This window comes from Stegostoma tigrinum, chromosome 2 (genome assembly GCF_030684315.1).
Source record: "Stegostoma tigrinum isolate sSteTig4 chromosome 2, sSteTig4.hap1, whole genome shotgun sequence".
NCBI classification, from domain to species: domain Eukaryota; kingdom Metazoa; phylum Chordata; class Chondrichthyes; order Orectolobiformes; family Stegostomatidae; genus Stegostoma; species Stegostoma tigrinum.
The window spans coordinates 20,788,686-20,809,285 of record NC_081355.1 but is presented as its reverse complement, the minus strand read 5'-3'; the positions used below and the strand labels follow the sequence as shown (position 1 = coordinate 20,809,285).

The 20,600-nt window shown below is 39.3% G+C and overlaps 1 protein-coding gene across 3 annotated transcripts in view; it reads right to left on the bottom strand.

Moving 5' to 3' along the window:
• The window catches only part of LOC125461187 (ankyrin repeat and SAM domain-containing protein 6-like), a 47,446-nt gene that overhangs the window by 16,765 nt on the left and 10,081 nt on the right, over positions 1-20,600 (bottom strand). For all 3 annotated transcript variants that reach the window (XR_007249428.2, XR_007249426.2, XM_048549673.2), the window contains exons 3-9: positions 20,146-20,350; positions 17,164-17,270; positions 12,032-12,177; positions 8,977-9,205; positions 7,186-7,235; positions 2,705-2,908; positions 1,415-1,592 (exon numbers count right to left, since the gene is read on the bottom strand). Coding sequence is in view for 1 of the 3 variants with exons in the window: in XM_048549673.2 (XP_048405630.1) it covers positions 1,415-1,592; positions 2,705-2,908; positions 7,186-7,235; positions 8,977-9,205; positions 12,032-12,177; positions 17,164-17,270; positions 20,146-20,350 (1,119 nt within the window). In the remaining 2 variants the exon portion in view is untranslated. The remainder of the gene's footprint in view (positions 1-1,414; positions 1,593-2,704; positions 2,909-7,185; positions 7,236-8,976; positions 9,206-12,031; positions 12,178-17,163; positions 17,271-20,145; positions 20,351-20,600) is intronic.

Sequence of the window (20,600 nt, the reverse complement as noted above, 5' to 3'; positions counted from 1 at the left end):
TCATGTTTATATTCATGGCCACTCTACCACCAGAAACAGTACACTGTCCTATTCTGCAATAATTTTAGATACTTCTATTATATTTCCTGTTGACTGCATTATTCTAACAAGAATGCCAAGTCTAGCCAAGGTTTTATATGCTTTCATGCACTGAATCCACTTAGTTGGTTGAAGACTTCAGAAAAATATCAAAACTGACCATTGCAATGATGTTTCATTGTTCAGGAGGAGACAGGTTATGCGGGTTAAAAAGCCCAAACCCTGAGAAGTGTTGAGACACATTTTCAACTGTACGTTTGCTCATTCACATTTGTAAATGTCCAAGCAGTATATGTTGAATGTCAACTAATAATTACAAAATATCTCATGGAAGCCCTTCAAAATTCAAGAATGCATAATGTGGAAAATTTCTCTTTTAAACTACATGTGCAGCATTTTAAGTGTAGACTATGTCTAATAATTTAAATTTGTTCTAAAAATCAGTGATTCAAAGCAGCAAGCATAAATAATAAGTGATTTGGTGCTTAAATAAATAGAATCAGATGTTTTAAAATTATACAAAATGAAATGAAGAATAAACTGTACATTGTGGATTACTGGTTTAAAGTTTTGAAGTGGATGCAATTCGTTCCTTGGTTGATGTTAACAGTGGGATTCAGTCACTAACCAGAAGTTAGACATTGTACATTCAAACAATTCTAACTTCTTCAGGACTATGTTTACAAAATTTTTCTAATTTAAAAAAAATCACAACGTACTACATATGGCAACCACTTAAATGGCTATTCTACATTAGTGCATTACAACAGAATCTCAAGACATATACTTTAGAAAAGCACACTACAACATGGTTACCTTAATACCAATTATTTTATACAGTAAAATTAGAAGTGTCATCCAGTGGAGGGGAAAAAAATTAAAAATAATTTACTTAAGTGACTTGCAGACAAAAGCTGGTATTGTCCTTACAGCAGAAACAATTAATAAGAAATGTAATATACTTGCTCAAAACTTCAAATGATTTGAGAGAGAGTAAATAATGATGAAATGTCCACTGGGGAAAGGATCAAAATTTAAGGAAAAACATCCGACATCTTTGGCAAGAGCTGTGGGGAAAGTCAGAGAAGTAAGCCTAGCTGGGTAGCTACTTCCAATCTCAGAATAAGCTGAATGGGTGCCTTCTGCACTGCTAGAATCTCTGATTTCTTTGGTTAGAAAATGCTGCCCTTGACAACAATTACATCAATTGACCCCAAATGACTGTATGTTGAACACAAAAGATCAAGCACAGAACTCCAATTGCTGGAGGCAATTTAATCTCATCAAATTGATTATCGACATTGAACACTAGAAGGCACTCAAATCTAAAAACAAAACTGCTTTTAACAGAAGCCAGCAAGAATATTCTTCAAACCTGAGCGGTTATGTGGTTCACTGATGCAATGTCTACTGATGCCAACCACTCCATTAGATCCACCAGAGGAATGTGGAGAATAATTGAAACGTCCAGAGTTTGGGGGAGAAGCTGGGCGCCTCGTAAGATTTGTAATAGGAGGAAGTTTAACAGATCTGCCCATTCTGCTGACAGAAGTCTGAAATAAACAAGCAAATGGCAAGCCATCCACCATTTGTAACATTTACTGCACATATTTTTACTTATTCCAAAAAGCAATTCACATTTGCCACTTGTTATGGCATGTGATGCAAATCGGAAAACAAATTAAAATAAAATTACATGCAGAGGGCGACAATTTCAAATTTTAAATGCAAAGGGCTAGAAACTACTATGAATGCTTTTCATCAATAAATGTTGCAGGTGTTTCAGCAACGTTTACCTTAAGAAGCATTGCCCCACCTATTTTAACCCATTTATAATAACCTAATACAAGTACAGTAAGATCTAACCTCTAGCACACAATTATAATTTTTAGCCAAAAGTAAAATTATATTCACAAGATTAAAGTTTGACTGCCTTAAAATACGTTCATAGTTATAAACTACACACATCATCTACAGAAGATATCTAATTTTAACCAGCTTAATAAAAATCATGCACCTACATCTATGTTTTGTTTACCTGTAAAGAATGTTAGCACTTGAGACATCACAAAAACACTACACAGGGATGCTCACTTACTTAAAAAATATTTTCAATCAATTAGGTTACAAATGAATGAAAGTTGCTAACGAATTTTAGTACAACTGATGCGTGGGCTAAAAGTATAAATTTCACTTTGTATTCTGAGACTTTACTCTGAAATTTGACTGGGGAAAATAATATATCAAATTATAACAAATTGGAAATAGTTACACAGTTGCACATACCACAAAATTTCACATCAAGAGAAAATTTCACTCCCAAAGTCATTTTAGGTTTCAAAATAACTCTCAAATAGAATACAAGTCATTTCTTACAATTTTTGGCCAAATCATTATATTCCACATGCTTGATTCAGCGAATTCCAGGTACATACTTTAAGTGCAAATTTCAATGATCCTTCAGTTAATGAGCCCCACAAAGTCAATTTTTTTGATCTCAGTGTAATTTGTCTTCAGTTAGGCTACCTCCATTAAATCAATTTTATGCTGCATTATTACCATACACACCAATGTTTCCATCTGAAGTTTGCAACAATATCTGTTACTACCAACTTTTTCCAAAAGACAAATGTGGTACAAAGTAATAAAACAAAACAAATCTTACAATGTCAGAATTACCACTGCTGTTGAAATTGGGTTTTGCAAGGCGACGAGGCGCAGATAGCCCAACATGATCCAGTTTGCCCTCTTTGTTTATTCGTGTCCTGTCACAGCTCCATAGTTCAAAGTTGGACGGAGGCAAAAATGGAGGAATAACTGCTTTCAACTTGTCGCTTGGAAGACGAGTGAAGGGTGCACCGTTTCTCAACTGTAATAGAGGGATTACTTAAATATGGCAAAACTAGTATTCTATAGATTTTACAAGTCCTTGTGAAGTAGGCCGGGTACATTTTTTACATTAACTAAAAATGTATATGAAAGATGCAAAACACATGCAGCAACACTTGGTCCACTATAGTGTGTGTCTCCACGAGAACAATGCACTCACTGAAGATCATTTATGGAAATTCAGACTTGGTAAACTTAATCAAAACAAAATCTCCTTTCAAGGACTCATTATAGCAGTGATTTAGCAAAACCTCTGTTCATGTGCTCAAAATTTTCTTTTCATTTCCTTCTCAAATCTTGTAGTGCATGTTCTTTCACTTTATTGTTTTCCCACCACATTAAAAATTAAAACCCATGACAGCCTCACACTTATATTTACCCCCAATTGCTCAAAGCTGCAGAATTTCTTCTATTCTATCAATTTTAACCAAAAAACTGCAATCTTTTAAACAGTGACAATCAAGCCAATCACTAGCTTATGAATCACTAATTCTGCTCCTTTCTGATCTCAGTAACAAATTATGGGCTTTTTTTAAAAGATTAAGGAATCACACTTAATATAAACTCAATTCTGCAAAACAAGCATAGGCCCTTTTCAGATTTTTGATAGGCTCCACCTAGGTTCCAGTACCATACATATTACAATCTCAGGATATCCACAGGAAGGACTAAAGTAGGGAATAAATGCAACAATAGCATGTGGGAAATCTTCCGAAATGAGATACAGAAGCATCTTAGGCAACAGGATCAAGAGTTCTGCTGCTACCATACAGCACAACCATTTGGCGAGGGCATTATAAACTACAAGTTATTCTAACTTGTTATGACCAAAGGAGAGGTGTTGGCCTACTGGTAATGTCACTGGACTAATAATCCACTAACCTGGGCTAATGTTGAGGGCATTATTGATTCAAATCAATAAAAATGTGGAACGAAAAGACAAACCTAACACTAATTATGGCTCCTAATGGCAGATTGTTGAAAATACCATTTTGTCCACTAACGTCCATTAGGGAAGGAAATGTGCTGTCCTTACCCAAGGTGGCCTTAGAAAATTCGTTAGCAAACAAGAAACAAAGAGTATGGATAAATGGGTCTTTTTCTGAACAGCAGGCAGTGACTAATGGGGTATTGCAGGGATCAGTGCTAGGATCCCAGCTATTCATATTTCATGTTAATGATTTAGATGAGACAACTAAAAGTAATATCTCAAAATTTGCAGAAATTTTGACAACGTTGGGAGGAAGGGTGATTTGCGAGGAGGATGCAGAGGTGCTGCAGTGTGATTTGTACAGGCTGAGTGGGCAAATGCATGGCAGATGCAGCATAATGTGGATAAATGTGAAGTCATCAACTTTAACAGTAAAAATAGGAGGGCTATGATTTGAATGGTTGTAAGTTGAGACCCAAGTTTCCTTGCAAACCAGTCGCCAAAAGTAAGCGCACAGGTGCAGCAGGCAGTAAAGAAGGCAAATTGTATGTTGACTTTCATAGCAACAGGATTTCAGCACAGGAAGAAATTTCTGCTACTGCAATTAGCCAAGTCATTGATGAGGCCACACCTGGGGGACTGTGCGCAGTTTAAGTCTCTTTACCTGAGAAAGGCCATTCTTGCTATAGATGGAATACATCAAAAGGTTTAGAAAATTGATTCCTGACATATGAGGAGAGATTGACTTAGTTGGAAGTGCATTCACTGAAATTTAGAAGAACGAAAGAGGATTTGTAGCTTCTTTTTTTTGTTCACAATTCTAACACGACTGGGCAGAGTAGGTGCAGAAAGAATATTCCCAATGAAGGACGAATTCAGAATCAGAGTCATAATTTACGAATGAGGCCTAAACCTTTTAGAACTGAGACAAGGATAAATGTTTTCATCCAGAGACTAGAGACACTGAGGAATTCACTACCACAGAAACTGGTTGAGGCAAATCATTATAGCTCTTGTGGAAAATGGGATCAATGGATATGGGAGGCGGGTGGGATAGGTGTATTGATCAGCTGTTATCATATTGAATGGCAGGGCAGATTCAAGAGGTCAAATGGCTTATTCCTGCTTCTATCATCTATGTTTATATGGCAAACATGTGACCCCCGAAGCCACAATAATGTGGCTGATTCTTATATGTCCTCTGGGCAATAACTGCTAGCCTTATCAGTGACACCCACATCCCATGATCGAGGTTAACAAGAAGAAAAATTGGAGGATTGCACCATGTCTAATTCCACAACATGTCTGAAATAGTATTTGACATGACTAATCGTATGCTCTCCATAGATTATACTTAGAATAAAAAAAAGGTAATTATAAGACAAAACTAATTCAAAGAATCATAACATACTGGTCAATCCATAAAATGTAATGCAAAAATATAAATGTTTCTGCCTCTAAATAACACAAACACATACTAAATAATACTCAAACATTTTTCTGCAGAAATTCACTTTAAACAAAAAAAAATCACTTCTGGTGAACAACAGTTAATCCCTGAAGAGAAAAGCAAGATGTGAAATGTTCAGATGGCTGCTGATCTGGCATTCAGCCATACTGACAGGTGACCAGTCATGCCTCTGGGAATCTTAGCAGACACTGCTTGCTCAGGAAATAATATCCAGGAGTCTTGCAGACATACTTATCAACAACAACAGCACCTAGTGAAGCCTACTGGTTCACAACAGGGGTTTCTGAGAAACAAAAGATAAGGCAGGTATCCTCAGCTCAACAAGCTTTTCCCTGTCTCAACTGAAAAGCAAAAAAATTCCAAGAAAACCAAACATTGTTCATACAAAAAAGCGAGAACCCAGGCAGATGATTTTTAAGAAGCAAGTTCAAGTAATCAGCTCAAGTCATGTGACTTCCTATAAGTAATTTTAAGAAAAGTTTTGGTATCCTTTCATTGACTTACTCAACAAAAAAACATATCGCTGCACAGCTAGATAATAAATCATATTCCCATAATCCTTCAAAACTCTGGTCCTCATAAAATTAAATATAGAGCCTCCATGATAATTTGCAGAAGTATCAATCACTTAGAATCAAACAAATTAGGAAAAGAATGTAAATATCAGTTACAAGTTACAGTTGGAATGCGATATAGGAAGACAGTTGTGATTGTTGGAGGTCAGTCATCTCTACAGGAGAACCTCAAGGTAGTGTCCTCAGTCAACTATCTTTAGTTGCTTTATCAACAACAATCCCTCCATCATAAGATCAGAAGTATTCGCCAATGATTGCATAATGTTCTATGCCATTCATAATTCCACAAATACTAAAGTAGTTCATGTTCAAATGCAACAAGTCCTGGACAATACTTAGCCTTGGCCTGACTAATGGCAAGTCACATTCGTGCCACACAAATGTGAGGCAATGACCACCTCCAAAACCAAAGACAATATAACCACTTCCCCATGAAATTCAATGGCATAACCAACAGTGAATCCACTACTACCAACATTGAGTAATTTACCATTGACCAGAACTCAACTAGATTTAATACAGTGGCTACAAGAGCAAGTCAGAGGCTAGGAATACTGTGGCCAGTAACTCATCTCCTGACACTCCGAAGTCTGTCCATCATTGGCAAAGCACAAGTCAAAAGCGTGACGCAATACTCTCCCGTTGCCTTGACGGGTACAGCTCCAACAACACTCAAGAAGCTTGACACCATGCTGGACAAAGCAACCTGCTTGACTGGGCAGCAGACCCACAAGCATCCAATCCCTCCATCACCAACTCTCAGTTACAGCAGTGTGCACTATCCACAAGATTAACTGCAAAATGCAAAGATCCTTAGACAGCACCTTCCAAACCCAAGACTACTTCCATCTAGAAAGATACGAGCAGCACATACATGGGAACACCACCACCTGCAAGGTTCCCCTTCCAAGCCACTCACCATTCTGACTGTTCCTTCACTGTCTCTGGGTCAAAATCCTGGAGTTCTCTCCCTAAGGACATGAATTTCGATGGCTCAAGAGGCAATTCACCACCAAACCTTCTCAAGGACAGCTGGGGACAAGAAGTAAATGCTGGCCAGCCAGTGACCCCCACATACCATGAGTTAACTAAACAAAAAAAAAGCACCATCCAAAATTGCCAACTATTTTTTGGCAGTCAGTCCTTCACATTAATTCTTATAATGCACAGAAAGCAGTGGGTTCAGCAACAAATACTAACCCTGAAAAATTCAAATTCAATTTCAGCAATATAAGACTGACTGAAAGAGTGATTACCTAACATACAAATTCACAACCTACCATAGTTGAGAGAAGAACATCGCCTTTTCCTCCAATGGTATGGTCAAGTCCTATTAAGTGAATTAAAATAATAAATATACACATTGAACTGTGCTTAAATCAGATGTATATAAAACTTTGGTACTTAAATTCATTTTTCAACAGGATATCTAGTACAAATCAAAACACAAACGTCAAGAATAAATAATTAGATATATTAACAGGAAATCTATCACTTTGTAATTTTAGTAATCATTTCAACTGTATAGTACTCAAACTCTCATAGTATAAAGCACCAAACACACACAACTTTGCAATGTACACATTATCTAATAATACCATAGAGAATGGCTGTTTGAGAGCTTGATACACTAAGGATTATAAAAAGAATATAATTAAACATGGAAGGCCATGACTGCTTATTCTTTAATGTGTTACATATAACGAGGGAGACTGAATTCCTTTCACAGAGAGAGAGACTTCAAAAACAGGACAAGAAGCAGAGGTTGCATTGTTTACACTTACCACTTTCAGAAAGATAAACTTGACATACATATACTAGTTAGTTATGTGGTAATATTTGAAGCAATCATTTGTTGTCAACGTGGCAGTCATGGAAACATAAAACAACCTTTCACTGAACCAGTGGTTTACCTGCCTAGCAGTAAGGAAATAAATTACTTAATTACCAGGGTCATCTTGAACATTAATTATTTCCAAAGTGTTGGAATTGGCAAAACATTATGAAAGTTGCGATCAATTCTCAACAAAAGAGGACCGCCAACAGAAATGAAATAAGTTATCAGTTAAAATGTGCTTATGGTGGTGGAGAAGGGGCACATTCGCAGGACATTGGGAGAACTGTATGCTCTACAGATTTCAACATGGATTGGTGTTTCGTTGGAAGCGGGTGTTTGGCCTGACAAGAGGATGGTTCTGCTCCTGGGAGAATCCAAAATGAAGCATAAGAGCTTCTTAAGAAATGATCACCTATTTAAGACAGGTGAGAAGATAACAGTGTGGAGCTGGAGGAGCACCGCAGGCCAGGCAGCATCAGAGGTGCAGACAAGTTGATGTTTCAGGTTGGGGCCCTTCAAGTTTCTTTTCTCAAAGTCAAGAACCTTCAGAATTCTATCCCAGAGTAGTGGAGGCTAGGTTAATTGAATACAATCAAGGCCAAAACAGAGTTTTGGACAGAGTCAAAGAATGTGTACTTGAAACTAGGCTCAACAAGCTCTTTGGCCTACTCCTTCTCACATGTTATGTTCTGATTGGGTCAGAACTATTATCCCACCAGTTAGGTGAAAGATTCAAACCCAGATCTCAGAGGTGAAATAATATTGCACATTCTTGTATTCAATTAGGGGCCAATTAGGTTAAAAATAAAACATTTTTCATCAATTCTATTTATCCAACTTCTCAAACACATTTCCAATTAGCTTTCTCTCAAGAAATAAATACATCTTGTCCCAATTCAATTCATACTGCCTGATTCAATATCATCCCAGAACTTCATGCATACCTCATTTCTGTTTTTAAAAAAAAAATCTGTACAGGAAGAGCAAGAACTTGAAAGATTTAAGCACGCCTACAATAAGATATAAAATAACATGACTGTCATGAATAGATATCCCTATGCTGTTCACGGCATAGGTATGTAACTTGTAGCAGCTTTAAGACCATTTTATTGTCGGTTGTAACTAGACTAGCTACAAGTGAAAAATTGGAGAACATTTTGATTTATGTTGCAGGCTTTATTATTTTCAGAGAACATACACACAAAGGCGCTTCATAAAAAAAGCATTTCCTTACCACTGTCCTTTCTTTTTGACGCCCAAGCCAATGAGCTATCAGTATTAGGTGTAGACATGATCACTGCCGAATGGTTGCTGTCATCTTTCAGGTTAGCTTTCATTGTTGCATCCAATCCCACTTCCGCTTCATCTAGAAAAGGAGCAAGCCTATTTGTGGAAAAGCCATGTCTGAGTGTCCTAGTCAGCTTCAGTTTTCGAAATCTGTTGGACATTCTGTTCCACCAAGACTACATAAAATGAAGAAAACAATTATTTGAAGGAATCAGCAGTTAATCAAACTCCATTAGGAAGCAAGGCCAAGGCTTCAATTCTGGATTGAATTATGCTGCTGCAGATAAATTAATTTAAAATAAAGTTTTTGTTTTGCAAATTTCTGGGTGCATTATGCTAGTACATTATATAACAAACTCCAGTCAATCACAACATCTGCTTGTACTGATTCATAAAGAGATTTTATGTTTGACCTTGTGCCAAATTTATGCAGGCACTTCAGCACAGGTTCAATATCCAGCAAATTTTGGATGTCTGTTGCTTATAGTGCCTCTAGCAGGAACTCCACATCAATAATTAAACTTGCAATACAGAAATGTGCAGCACCAAATTAAATTTTCAATTCATGCTAGGGCTCAAGATAAAACAGGATGCCTACTCTTCTTGCTCAAGAGTTTATTCAGAATTATGTTCTGTGATTATAGTATTATGCAAGTTATTGCTAGCTGTATAAACACAATGCTGAGGAGGAAATGGGCAGTTGACAATTATGAATTATATGAACAGTTTGACTGGTTTGTTTCGTTGTTATTGCCAATTCCAAATTACTTGATACGATTTGGTTGTCTTTTGTTTAACAGTAACTCATCTGTCTACTAAATGTTCAAACTGATTTTCATCGGGTTTCCATTTTCTAAATTGCCAACTTGGATCGTTGTTTTTTCAGGCATTACGATTTTGTTTTGGTTAAATCATGCAATATTTTTCATTTATGTACTGATTTGGAGAAAAGGTGCATACGGCAACTGAAAAGATTTGGAATGAAGTTCAAGATGTAAGTTTTATATATTTCCCCAGAACCTAAAATATGATACTTACCATGCAGAGAAATAAAAATTGGACCCATTACGTACTAGTTGGACAAGTCATCCCATTAGTAATGAGGAGTTGGACAACCTACACTAAGATACACTATTCTTTTATCCATTAATCATTTTAGCAGGTGAGGGGATGGAAGGCAGTTCAATTGTGTCAGAGAAACTATAAAGCAGTGTACACATTTCAAAGCAAGACATAAACCAAGTACAAATCATTTTAAAAAGCTTGCATCCTATAATTTAGGAAAAATGTAAAAAGATAAAGCTTTTCATTCTCAATTAATTCTTCTGAGCTTATAAATTTGACTTGTTCAAGTGATTTATATGTAAATACCAACCTGCAAACCTCCCTTAGAAACAGCAGTGATCACCAATAATTAGCTGGAGTGATCATTCATCATCATTATATTTTGACCATAAAGGATCAGACAAAAGCAATATGAATTCCATTTTAATAGAAGTGTTGTATCATATGATGCACACGTGGAAAGTTTGATTTTTAAAGTAAGTAATACTATAATACTATTGGAGACTAGAACTGGTCACATGAGCAGAAAAGTTACATAAAGAATTGAACACCATATTTATGAAAGAATATTAATGCATTTGAAGAGGTTCAGAGGTTTACCACAATAATTCTTGGAATGTGTGCATTGCCTTATGAAAGGCTTGATAGGGTAGACCTGTATCTTTCGGAGTTTAGAAGAGTGAGAGGTGCCTTAAATGAAACGTAAAATATCCTGAGGGAACTTAACCAGCTGGATGTGGAAAAGGGTGTTTTCTCATTTGTGAGAAACTAGTCATAGATTAAAAATAAAGGATTGCCCATTTAAGATTGAGAGAAGGAAAGAAAATTCTGAGCTGAGTGTCTTTGAAATTCCCTTTCTCAAAAGGGACTGGATGGAGAATCTTTTAGCACTTTTTGAATATCAGGGGAATGAAAGATTATTAAAGGTACACAGGTGTATACAGAGAGTAAAATTAGATCATCTATAATCTTATTGAAGGGCCAAATGGTCTACTACTTATTCCTCATTCATATGTTCATAATCCAGATGCGTGAGGGGTTGCATTAGCATCTGGGAAGGTCAATCAAGCAATAGAATACAAAATTAATAAGAAGTTACAAGAGGAAATAAGTAATCTTGGAATGAATCTTTACAACGTGGTGATGATGACAGCAGAACAGATTGAGATAGTGGTCAAAACAATGTATAGAATCCTTTATTATCAGAGGTATAGACTGTAACAGTAGGGAGGTTGTGATGGAACTGTACAAATTTCAAGTCAGGCTAAAACTTGAGTACTGTATGCAGCTCTTGATATCTAATCACACAAAGAGATTTACAAAGATGCTACGAGGACTGGAAAACTGCAACTAAGGGCAAAGATTGGACAGGCTGGAGCTAGACTCCTTGTAACAGATCAAAGTATAAAAAAGTTGTGAGGGCACCGTAGAGTGTGTATTGGAGATGTCTATTTATTTTAGCAGGGAAGTAAGTGACTAAAGGGCACAGATTTAAAGTAAGTGGCAGAAGGATTAAAGGCTTTTTCTACCCAGAAGTTGATAGGGGCATGGGACTCTGTCTAATAAAAATAGCAAAGGTAGAAACGCTAAACTCATTTAAAAAGTATATGCACCTCAAGGGATATAATCTGAAAGACCACAAACTGGTCACTGAAATGTGGGATTAAGCCAGACGGCTCATTTGTCAGTCACCAAACATGCAGTGGATCAAGAAGCTATTTCAGTGTCATATACTTTCAATTACTTCTATAAATGTGGTATGAGTAATATACAATCAATTCTGTGTGACAGGAATAATTGTACCAGCAAAGTAAGAAAAGGACATTGTGCTGTTTCCCTAGTGAAAGGTGACCTAAGTCAGGGAAAGTTTCTTTCTGAAATTCACAAGTTAACACCGACACAAAAACAAATTTAAATGGATCAAAAAATTATTATACCTTCAATCCTCCTTTGTCTTCTGGGGGTACAGGAATCGTTAATGACGCTTTACTTTTCGAACGAGGCATTGTCTTGGATTTTTGTTTGCTCTTCTCTTTATCTAACTGCATGCAGACTGATGCCAGAAGTCGCACAAGTTCTGTATCTAATGGGTAGTAAAAAAGAGTCAAGAAATTTTATATAGTTTTGATCATTTTCAGGAAAAGACTGCCAAAACAACTCTACTTTTCTTTGAGAAGTGGGGTGTTATAGGCATTCTACATTCTACTAAATTAAAAGCAGCAAAAGAATGAGCTGTCTTATAAACACTTATCAATGTTCTCATGGCTTCAAATCACAAAAGCGTTTTCCCACTAGAGCAGAAAATAATCTGTTTTTGCATATTTAACAAAGCTCTTGAAACCAAGTTTGAAATAGAAGTATAAAATGAAGAATTAGGAAGGAAATATCTACATTAGATCTGAACTTATATTTTCAGTTCAGTGATACTCCTCTAATAGACTACATGACTCAAATATATAGGTTTGTTATGTTTGTTGCTTGAAGCTTAATTGGTTGGTGAAGGTATAACCCATGGTTTTGGCATCAACAGAAGGACTTAGGGCAAGCAACAAGTGAGCTATTGTGGAGGTGGGAGGCAACAGCCAAGGTGACTAAATAGATATGGGAAAAGGAAGACCACAAGAAAATCAAACACTGTATTAAGGATCATCACTTAAAGTCCAGACCTTTTGAAGACTCCAATTAATCTCTAGGCTATCAAAAATTACAAAATATATTGTAACATACATTCCATTCTCTCCAACACTCCTATCACCTCACCCTCTTCAAACTATACTGTTTTTCTGCACTACACTTACACTGCTTTCAGCGACTTTCATAAGACTTTTGACCCAATGCTTCATATAGTTCTCATGCTGTGTGAATGCACAGCCAAATCCTGGATTTTATCTGTAAAACATAGACCACCTCCAAGGTAAGTGCACGGGTAGACGAGATCCAGAACACATCTCTCTTGAATTGACGAGGCAAACTTATCAACAATAATCTCTCGCTTACAATATCCAACAATGTGTTAAATCAAACAAATGAAAGAGGTGGAGTGCTTGCTCCAGGCATTTTGGAATGTATTGCAACATTTCCTTATATGAATAGTAGTATATTATTGAAAGACTTCACTATCTTATCAATGATGTAGTACAACATGATGGGGTGTTGACACATTGAAGATGAAACCTAAAGGTTAAAAAGACGACACAAAAATCCTTGCGCTGTAATTACAATTACAGACTTGTTTTGTAATACAGAGACACTAGGATGTCGATGAATAATAGTTTCGACTGAGATGCAGTTCTTCTATTCAACAGTCAATTGATGATAACGTAGAAAGGAACGCAATTTAGAAAACAGTAGCCCCATCAATCCTGAGTCTGTTCTGCTGCTCATTTGGGTCATCACTGACCTGCACATTGAATCCATTTACTCCATGAACTTCAAATACCCTTGTCTAATGTAAAAGCTCTCCCTTATTTGAGGTAAACACCATAGTGTATGACAGTTCACATCTTTTAAAAGATTTTTTTTTAAAAAAGATGTTGCACTTTATTGGTAGACCATAGAGGTCTACTGGAAATCAGATAGAGTCAATAGATGTGGAGCTGGAAAAGCAATTAGGTCAGAAATTGGAGGAGCAGGAAAGCCAACGCTTCCTACTGAAACCCTTCATCAGGACTGGGGAGGGGAAGGGGAGCCCAAAATCAAACAGAGGGAGGATGCTGGGGCTGGGGAAAGGGTAGGTGAGATAGTGATAGTTTATTATGATTGGTCAGTGGGAAGGGCGGAGTGGATAGGGGAGTAGGACGATAGGTAGATCAGGTAAGGGAGGTGTTGAGGAGGGGGCTGGACATGGGATTAAGCTGGGGTGGAGGGATTTTGAAGCTGAAGTCAATACTGACGCCAATGGGTGTTGTAAGCTCCCAAGGCAAGATATCAGCTGTTGTTCTTCCAGTGTACATTTGGCCTCATTCTGATAGTGGAGGAGACCAAAGATGGACATGTCATTTTGGGAGTTGGAGGAGGAATTAAAATGGATGGCAACTGGAAGGTCAAGTTGGTTGACGCATGCAGAGCACAGATGCTCCGCGAACAGTTCCCAAGTCTGTGTTTGGTCTCTCTGAAATAGACAAGACCACACTGGGAGCAACGAATACAATAGGTCAGATTGGACAAAGTGCAGGTGAATCTCTGCCAGATCTGGAAAGATTGTTTGGGGCCTTGGGTAGAGGTGAGAACAGAGGTGTAGGGACAGGTGTTGCACCTCTTGCAGTTGCAGGGAAAGGTACCATGTGTGGAGGAGAATTTGGTGGGGAATGCAGACCTAACAAGGGAGTCGTGGAACGAACAGCCCCTGCAGAAAGCTGACGGGGTGGGAAGAAAATTTCTTTGATGGTGGGGGTTTGATTGTAGGTGGCAGAAACATCAGAGAATGATGTGTTGGATTCAGAGGTTGGAGGGGTGGGACATGAGGGCTAAGAGGAGTCCACCCTTATTGCTGTTCGGGGGAGGGGGTTTTGAAGGCAGAAGTGCAGGCAATGGAGGAGATGTAGTTGATGGCATCATTAATTGCAGAGGAAGGGAAACCACAGTACCTAAAGGTGGAGATCTGGGATTTCCTGGAGTAGAATACCTCATCTTGGGAGCAGATGCCGCAGAGACGGAGAAATTGAGAATATGGGATGGCATTTTTCAGGAGAATGAATGAGTGAGATGAGGTGTAGTTGATGTAGCTGTAAGAGTCAGTGGGTTTGAAATGGATGCCGGAGATGAGTTGGAGGAGATTGAGACGGAGGGGTCCAGGAAGGGGATGGAGATGTCAAAAACAGTCTAGATGACTTTGAGGATGTGGTGGAAGGTGTTGGCAAAGTTGATGTGCTCCTCAATCTTGTTGCAGATGCACGAGGCAGCAATGATCCAGTCATCAATATAGTGGAGAAAGAGGCGAGGGATTGTGCTGGTGTATTTGTGGGACTATTCCACAAATCCTACACAGAGGCAGGTGTTGCTCAGGGCCACGCAAGTGCCCATGGTCACCCCTTTGGCTTGTATGAAGTGGGAGGAATCAAAGGAAAAACTGTCGAGTGTGTCAATCAGTTCTGCCAAACAATTGAGTGTGTCAGTGGAGGGGGACTGGTTCGGCCTACGGGAGAGGCAGAAAGAGAGGATACATGGGTTATGTCGCACATGTAGGTGGGGTGTACCTGGGCCAAAGGGGGTAAGAACAGAGTCAAGATAGGAGGAGAGGAGCTCAAGGAGGCAGGAGCAGGTAGGGACAATGGGTCAACTTGGGCAGTCGGATTTATGAATTTTGGGAAGGAGATAGAAACGCGTGGTGCGGGATTGGGAAGCTATCAGGTTGGAGGCTGTGGATGGGATGAAGTGATGAGGATTTGATGGTCTGGGAGATTATGGTTTGGAGTGAGAGGTGGGGTCACAATTGAGGGGACAGTAGGAGGAAATGTCAGAGAGTTGGCATCTGTCCACAGTGATAGAGGTCAGTTTGCCATTTTACCATCAAACCCCTTCTGCAAACCCGTTCCCCCACCTCCCCACCTACACCACCACCACCCCCCCCCCACCCCACCCCACCGACTACTCCAACCCCCTTGTCAGCAGGTTAGACAGTGAGGTTGGGGTTGGAGCGAAGGGAGCAGAGTGCTGTGCATTCCAATGGGTACAGGTTGGAGTAAGTGACAGGGACAGAGAGATCCAAGTGATTGATGTCACAGTGGCAGTTTGAGATGAGGGCGTCAAGGTAGGGTAGGAAGCCAGGCCAGGAGACAGCGTCCAGAAAGATGGAGTTTTTACTGAAGGCAGGAGAAGGGGTTGTTAGAGGGTGGGTTGGATTCCCATCCAAAGAAATAGGTGTGGAGGTAGGGGCGGCGGAAAAATAGTTCGACATCATGATTTGCTCAGAACTCGTTTGCGTATGGGCATAGGGGAATGAAGGCGAGCCCTTTGTTGAGGACTGACTGTTCAACTTCTGTGACAGGGAGGTCTTGGGGGGACGGTGAATACGCAGCAGGGTTTTGGGGCTGAGTGGAGAGCTGATGTCAGGAACATGAGTGGAGACTTCATCAGGTGTGGGTATGGGCACTGGAGCGGTCATGTTGGTGGAAGCAAAAGTAACGTGGTCATCAATACTGTCGGCAGACATGCAGTCTTCTACATTGGCAGAAGTGGCAGCACTCAACCCGGATTTTCTGGTTGCCATCCATTTTAATTCCCCCTCCCAAACCCCTGGCGACATGTCGATCCTGGGCCTCCTTCACTGTCAGAATGAAGCCAAATGTAAACTGGAGGAACAACAGCTAATATTTCACTTTAGGAGCTTACAGCCCAATTGCCTCAATATTAACCTCACCAGCTTCAAAATCCTTCCAACTCCAGCCTTATCCCATGTCCAGCCCGTCTTCTCCTGACCTGACCTAGCCTGCTCAACAATCTGCTCTACCCTTCCCACTGACCAATCACAATAAATCTATCACTGCGCCACCCTCTCCCTCTAATTACTTCTGGGCTCCTCTACCCCTCCCCAGTCTTGACGAAGGGTTTCAGCAGGAAACACTGATTTTCCTGCTCCTCAGATGCTGTCTGACCTCCTGTGCCTTTTCAGCTTCACATCTATTGACTCTGGCTTCCAGCATCTGCAGTCCTTACTGTCTGAAAATCAGATTGAAACAGGTAAAGAGGGCTGTTCTACCAGATTAAGCACCTGGAAAAACCTTGTAGCTAACTGAAGGCCCCAAACCAGGGCTTTTCCACATCACTTCTCAAAACCCTTAAAAAAAAATGTATGCTTCCGCATGACTTCTCACTGCATATGCTCTCCTCCACTTGTTGCCTGCCAGCATTTTGCATTGCTAATTGTAAGCTAGTATAACAGTTATAACAGGACATCTGGTTATTACTGATTCACTGCTATGTTTTAGTTTTTAATATTGTTTGCTAACCGTCACACAGTAGTTGTTGCGGCAGATAACTACTCATAACAAAAGTGTTCAAAACTGAAAACATGGATTAGTGGTTACTTATGTTACTTGCTTATGAGCTTAAAGTTAACCTGCACAGTTACCTGGATCATTTAGCAGCATTACAAGATCAAATGCAGTTACTCCATTTTTGGCTCGCAGGTTCACATCTGCTCCTTGATTCAACAAGTACTTCACAACATCTTTACTCCTTTAACAAGAAAACAATGTACAAATTATACTGCATTACATTGTCACTCTGCAAACATCTCAAACCATTTCAAAACCAGGGAGGGAATCCAGGTCTTTTCCTCTCATATTCAAAGAGGCAACTTATGATTTTACACTGGCCAACTTCCAGGTACAGCAAACTTAGTTTGAACCGGCATGTTCAATAAACAAGCAAAAAAAATCGAATACTTCAAATCCTGGAAGTTAATTGTATTATTGCAATCTCCGCAGTGCCTGAATAGTCAGTTCAGAATGAGAGTGTGAAAGCTCCCTGCTAGTATGTTTAGTTTAACCCAAAGATGCATTATTATTTAACTGATTTATGCTGTAAATAAAGTATAACATGATCATATACCCCTGCATTATGTTTCTATTGCTTCATAGGTGTTTCTACGTTGATTATACATTACAGATTATACATTACAGATTATACATTACAGATTATACATTACAGATTATACATTCATAATGGACCTCTTGATCAACAGGCTCACTCCTAGTCCAAGAGATAGCAGATAATAAAAGGTTTGCTGTATATCTTTCTTGGAATCATCATTATCCCAAGTTCCCTAAAAAAAAAACTCATGCACAAACACACCAAATGAGGAACTGATACAGAAAAGTAACACAAATGTTGTTGAACTGCATCAGTGAGATCCTAATTTTGAATTCAGTGACTCAAAAAGCTAATCTTTTCTAGATAGCAAAGACTAGTGAATAAATACAAAACCAAAAGAATATACTGGCTCCATTTGTTCAAACTTTCTTAAAAAAGCAATTTCCTGACCTTGCTTTAGTTTAATCAGAATAATTGAATCATAGTGTGATGTGGCCCTTTGGCCCATCAACCAGCAAAAACTACTCTAAACCTACATCAGTCTCACTTTCCAACACGTGGCTCATAACCTTGAACATCATGATACTTCAAGTGTTCATCCAAACACTTTTTAAAAGGCTGTGAGGTTATCTGCCTTAACTAACCTCCCTAGGAGAGTATTCCAGATTCCCATCACCCTGGGTGAAAAATATTTTCATTAAATGCCATCTAAACTTTGTACCTTTAACATTAAAATGATGTCCCTTGTTCAACTAAGGGGAAAAATTGCTTTCTGTTCACCCTGTCCATCCAACATGCCTCAAACAGGTCCCCTGTCAGTCTTCTCCTGTTTCAAAAAACATGAGCTTATCTAGTCTCTCTTCACAGCTACAGTGCTCCAGCCCAGACAACACCCTAGTCAATCTCCTTTGCACCCCTCCAGTGCAATGACGAGAACGGCACACAGTACTCCAGCTGTAACTTTACCAAAATCTGTCCCCTATCAACAAGCCAATTTTGGATCCAACTTGTCATGGTTCCCTGGATCCCATATGTTTTTACCGTTTTATCATTGACCCATATGCAACCTTGTCAAAAGCTTTGCTGAAATTGAAATAAACTACATCAACCACACTATCCTCATCTACACACCTGGTCACATCCTCAAAAAAGTAAATCAAATTTGTTGGTCATGACCTCCCTCTGACAAAGCCATGCTGACTATCCTGATCAAACTTTGCTTGGCTAAGTGAATATTAATTCTCTCCTTCAAAATTTTCTCCAATAGTTCACCAATGTGGCTCTCACTCATCTGAAATTCCCTGGTTTATCTCTACTACCGTTTTTGAAAAGTGGAAGCCTACTATTAGCCATTCTCCAGTCCTCTAACCTCTTCCCAGTGGCCAGACAGCAATTAAAAATTTGAGTCAGAGCCCCTGCCATTTCCCCCTCATCTCCCACATCTCCCTCGGATACAATTCATCTAGAAAAAGGCATGTGTCCATTTTTAAGCCTGCCAAAACTTCTAGCATCTTCTCACATTTTAGATAAAAATGCTCACAAATCCCTCAGTCCCTCTTCCTGAATTCTGTACCTACTCCCTCCTTCTTCAAAGTGAAGGAAGGGTGAAATTAATGCAAAATGTAGTTACAAAGTTCCAGGAATCTGAGTAAGACGATCTCAATGTAGACACATTCCCTATATATGGGACAAACCAGCATAGACCCACTATCCACATTTTCCCTCAGAACACATTCCTGACAAAATATTTAGTTATCTTGGTGTGCAGATACATGGATCTTGGTGTGCAGATACATGGATCCCTTAGGATGGCCACCCAGGTGGACGGGGTTGTTAAGAAAGCATATGGTGTTTTGGCTTTCATTAACAGGGGGATTGAGTTTAAGAGTCGTGAGATCTTGTTGCAGCTCTATGGGACTTTGGTTGGACCGCACTTGGAGTGCTGCGTCCAGTTCTGGGCGCCCTCTTGTAGGAAGGATGTGGATGCTTTGGGGGGGGTTCGCCGGGGTGCTGCCTGGACTGGAGGGCTTATCTTAGGAAGAGAGGTTGACTGAGCTCGGTCTCTTTTCATTGGAGAAAGGGAGGAGGAGAGGGGACCTGGTTGAGGTATACGGGATAGTGAGAGGCGTGGATAGAGTTGATAGCCAGAGACTATTTCCCAGGGCAGAAATGGCTAGCACGAGGGGTCATAGTTTTAAGCTGGTTGGTGGAAAGTATCGAGGGGATGTCAGAGGCGGGTTCTTTGCGCAGAGAGTTGTGGGAGCATGGAATGCGTTGCCAGCAGCAGTTGTGGAAGCAAGGTCATTGGGGTCATTTAAGAGACTGCTGGACATGTATATGGTCACAGAAATTTGAGGGTGCATACATGAGGATCAATGGTCGGCACAACATTGTGGGCTGAAGGGCCTGTTCTGTGCTGTACTGTTCTATGTTCTATGAATCTCCAAGAATCTCCAAGAATATCTCAATTATGAAATTAATAGACATCTTAAAAAGTGAATAAGTTTGTTTTACCTACCCATGATAAGTAGCTTGCATTAAGGCTGTCCATCCATGTACACCATCTTGCTTGTCAATATCAGAGTTCCTCTCACTAAGAAGTTGTACAAGGTCTAGTTGACCTGTCATGGCAGCAATCATTAATGGAGAGGCGCCATCTGCATTAGTGACATTGGCCTGAAATTCATCTTCATCAAGAATCTCTTTCACCAACTGATAGCTTCCTATTTACAAAACAAAGCAAATTCAGAAGAAACAATTTTTTTTGCATTTTATTCAGAAAGGAACTGTAATGCTGTACTTGCAAACCAACATTAAATCTAAAATCAACCCGAAGTCACTTTGCATTTGAACATATTGGAGGGGGAAGTTAAAATGAGTAAAATAGCTATGGTAAATCAACAAGCGAGATGACCAAGCCTTTGATGAAGAGAGAGAAGCATTGAAGTCAAGGACAGAAAAAGAATTTCTGCA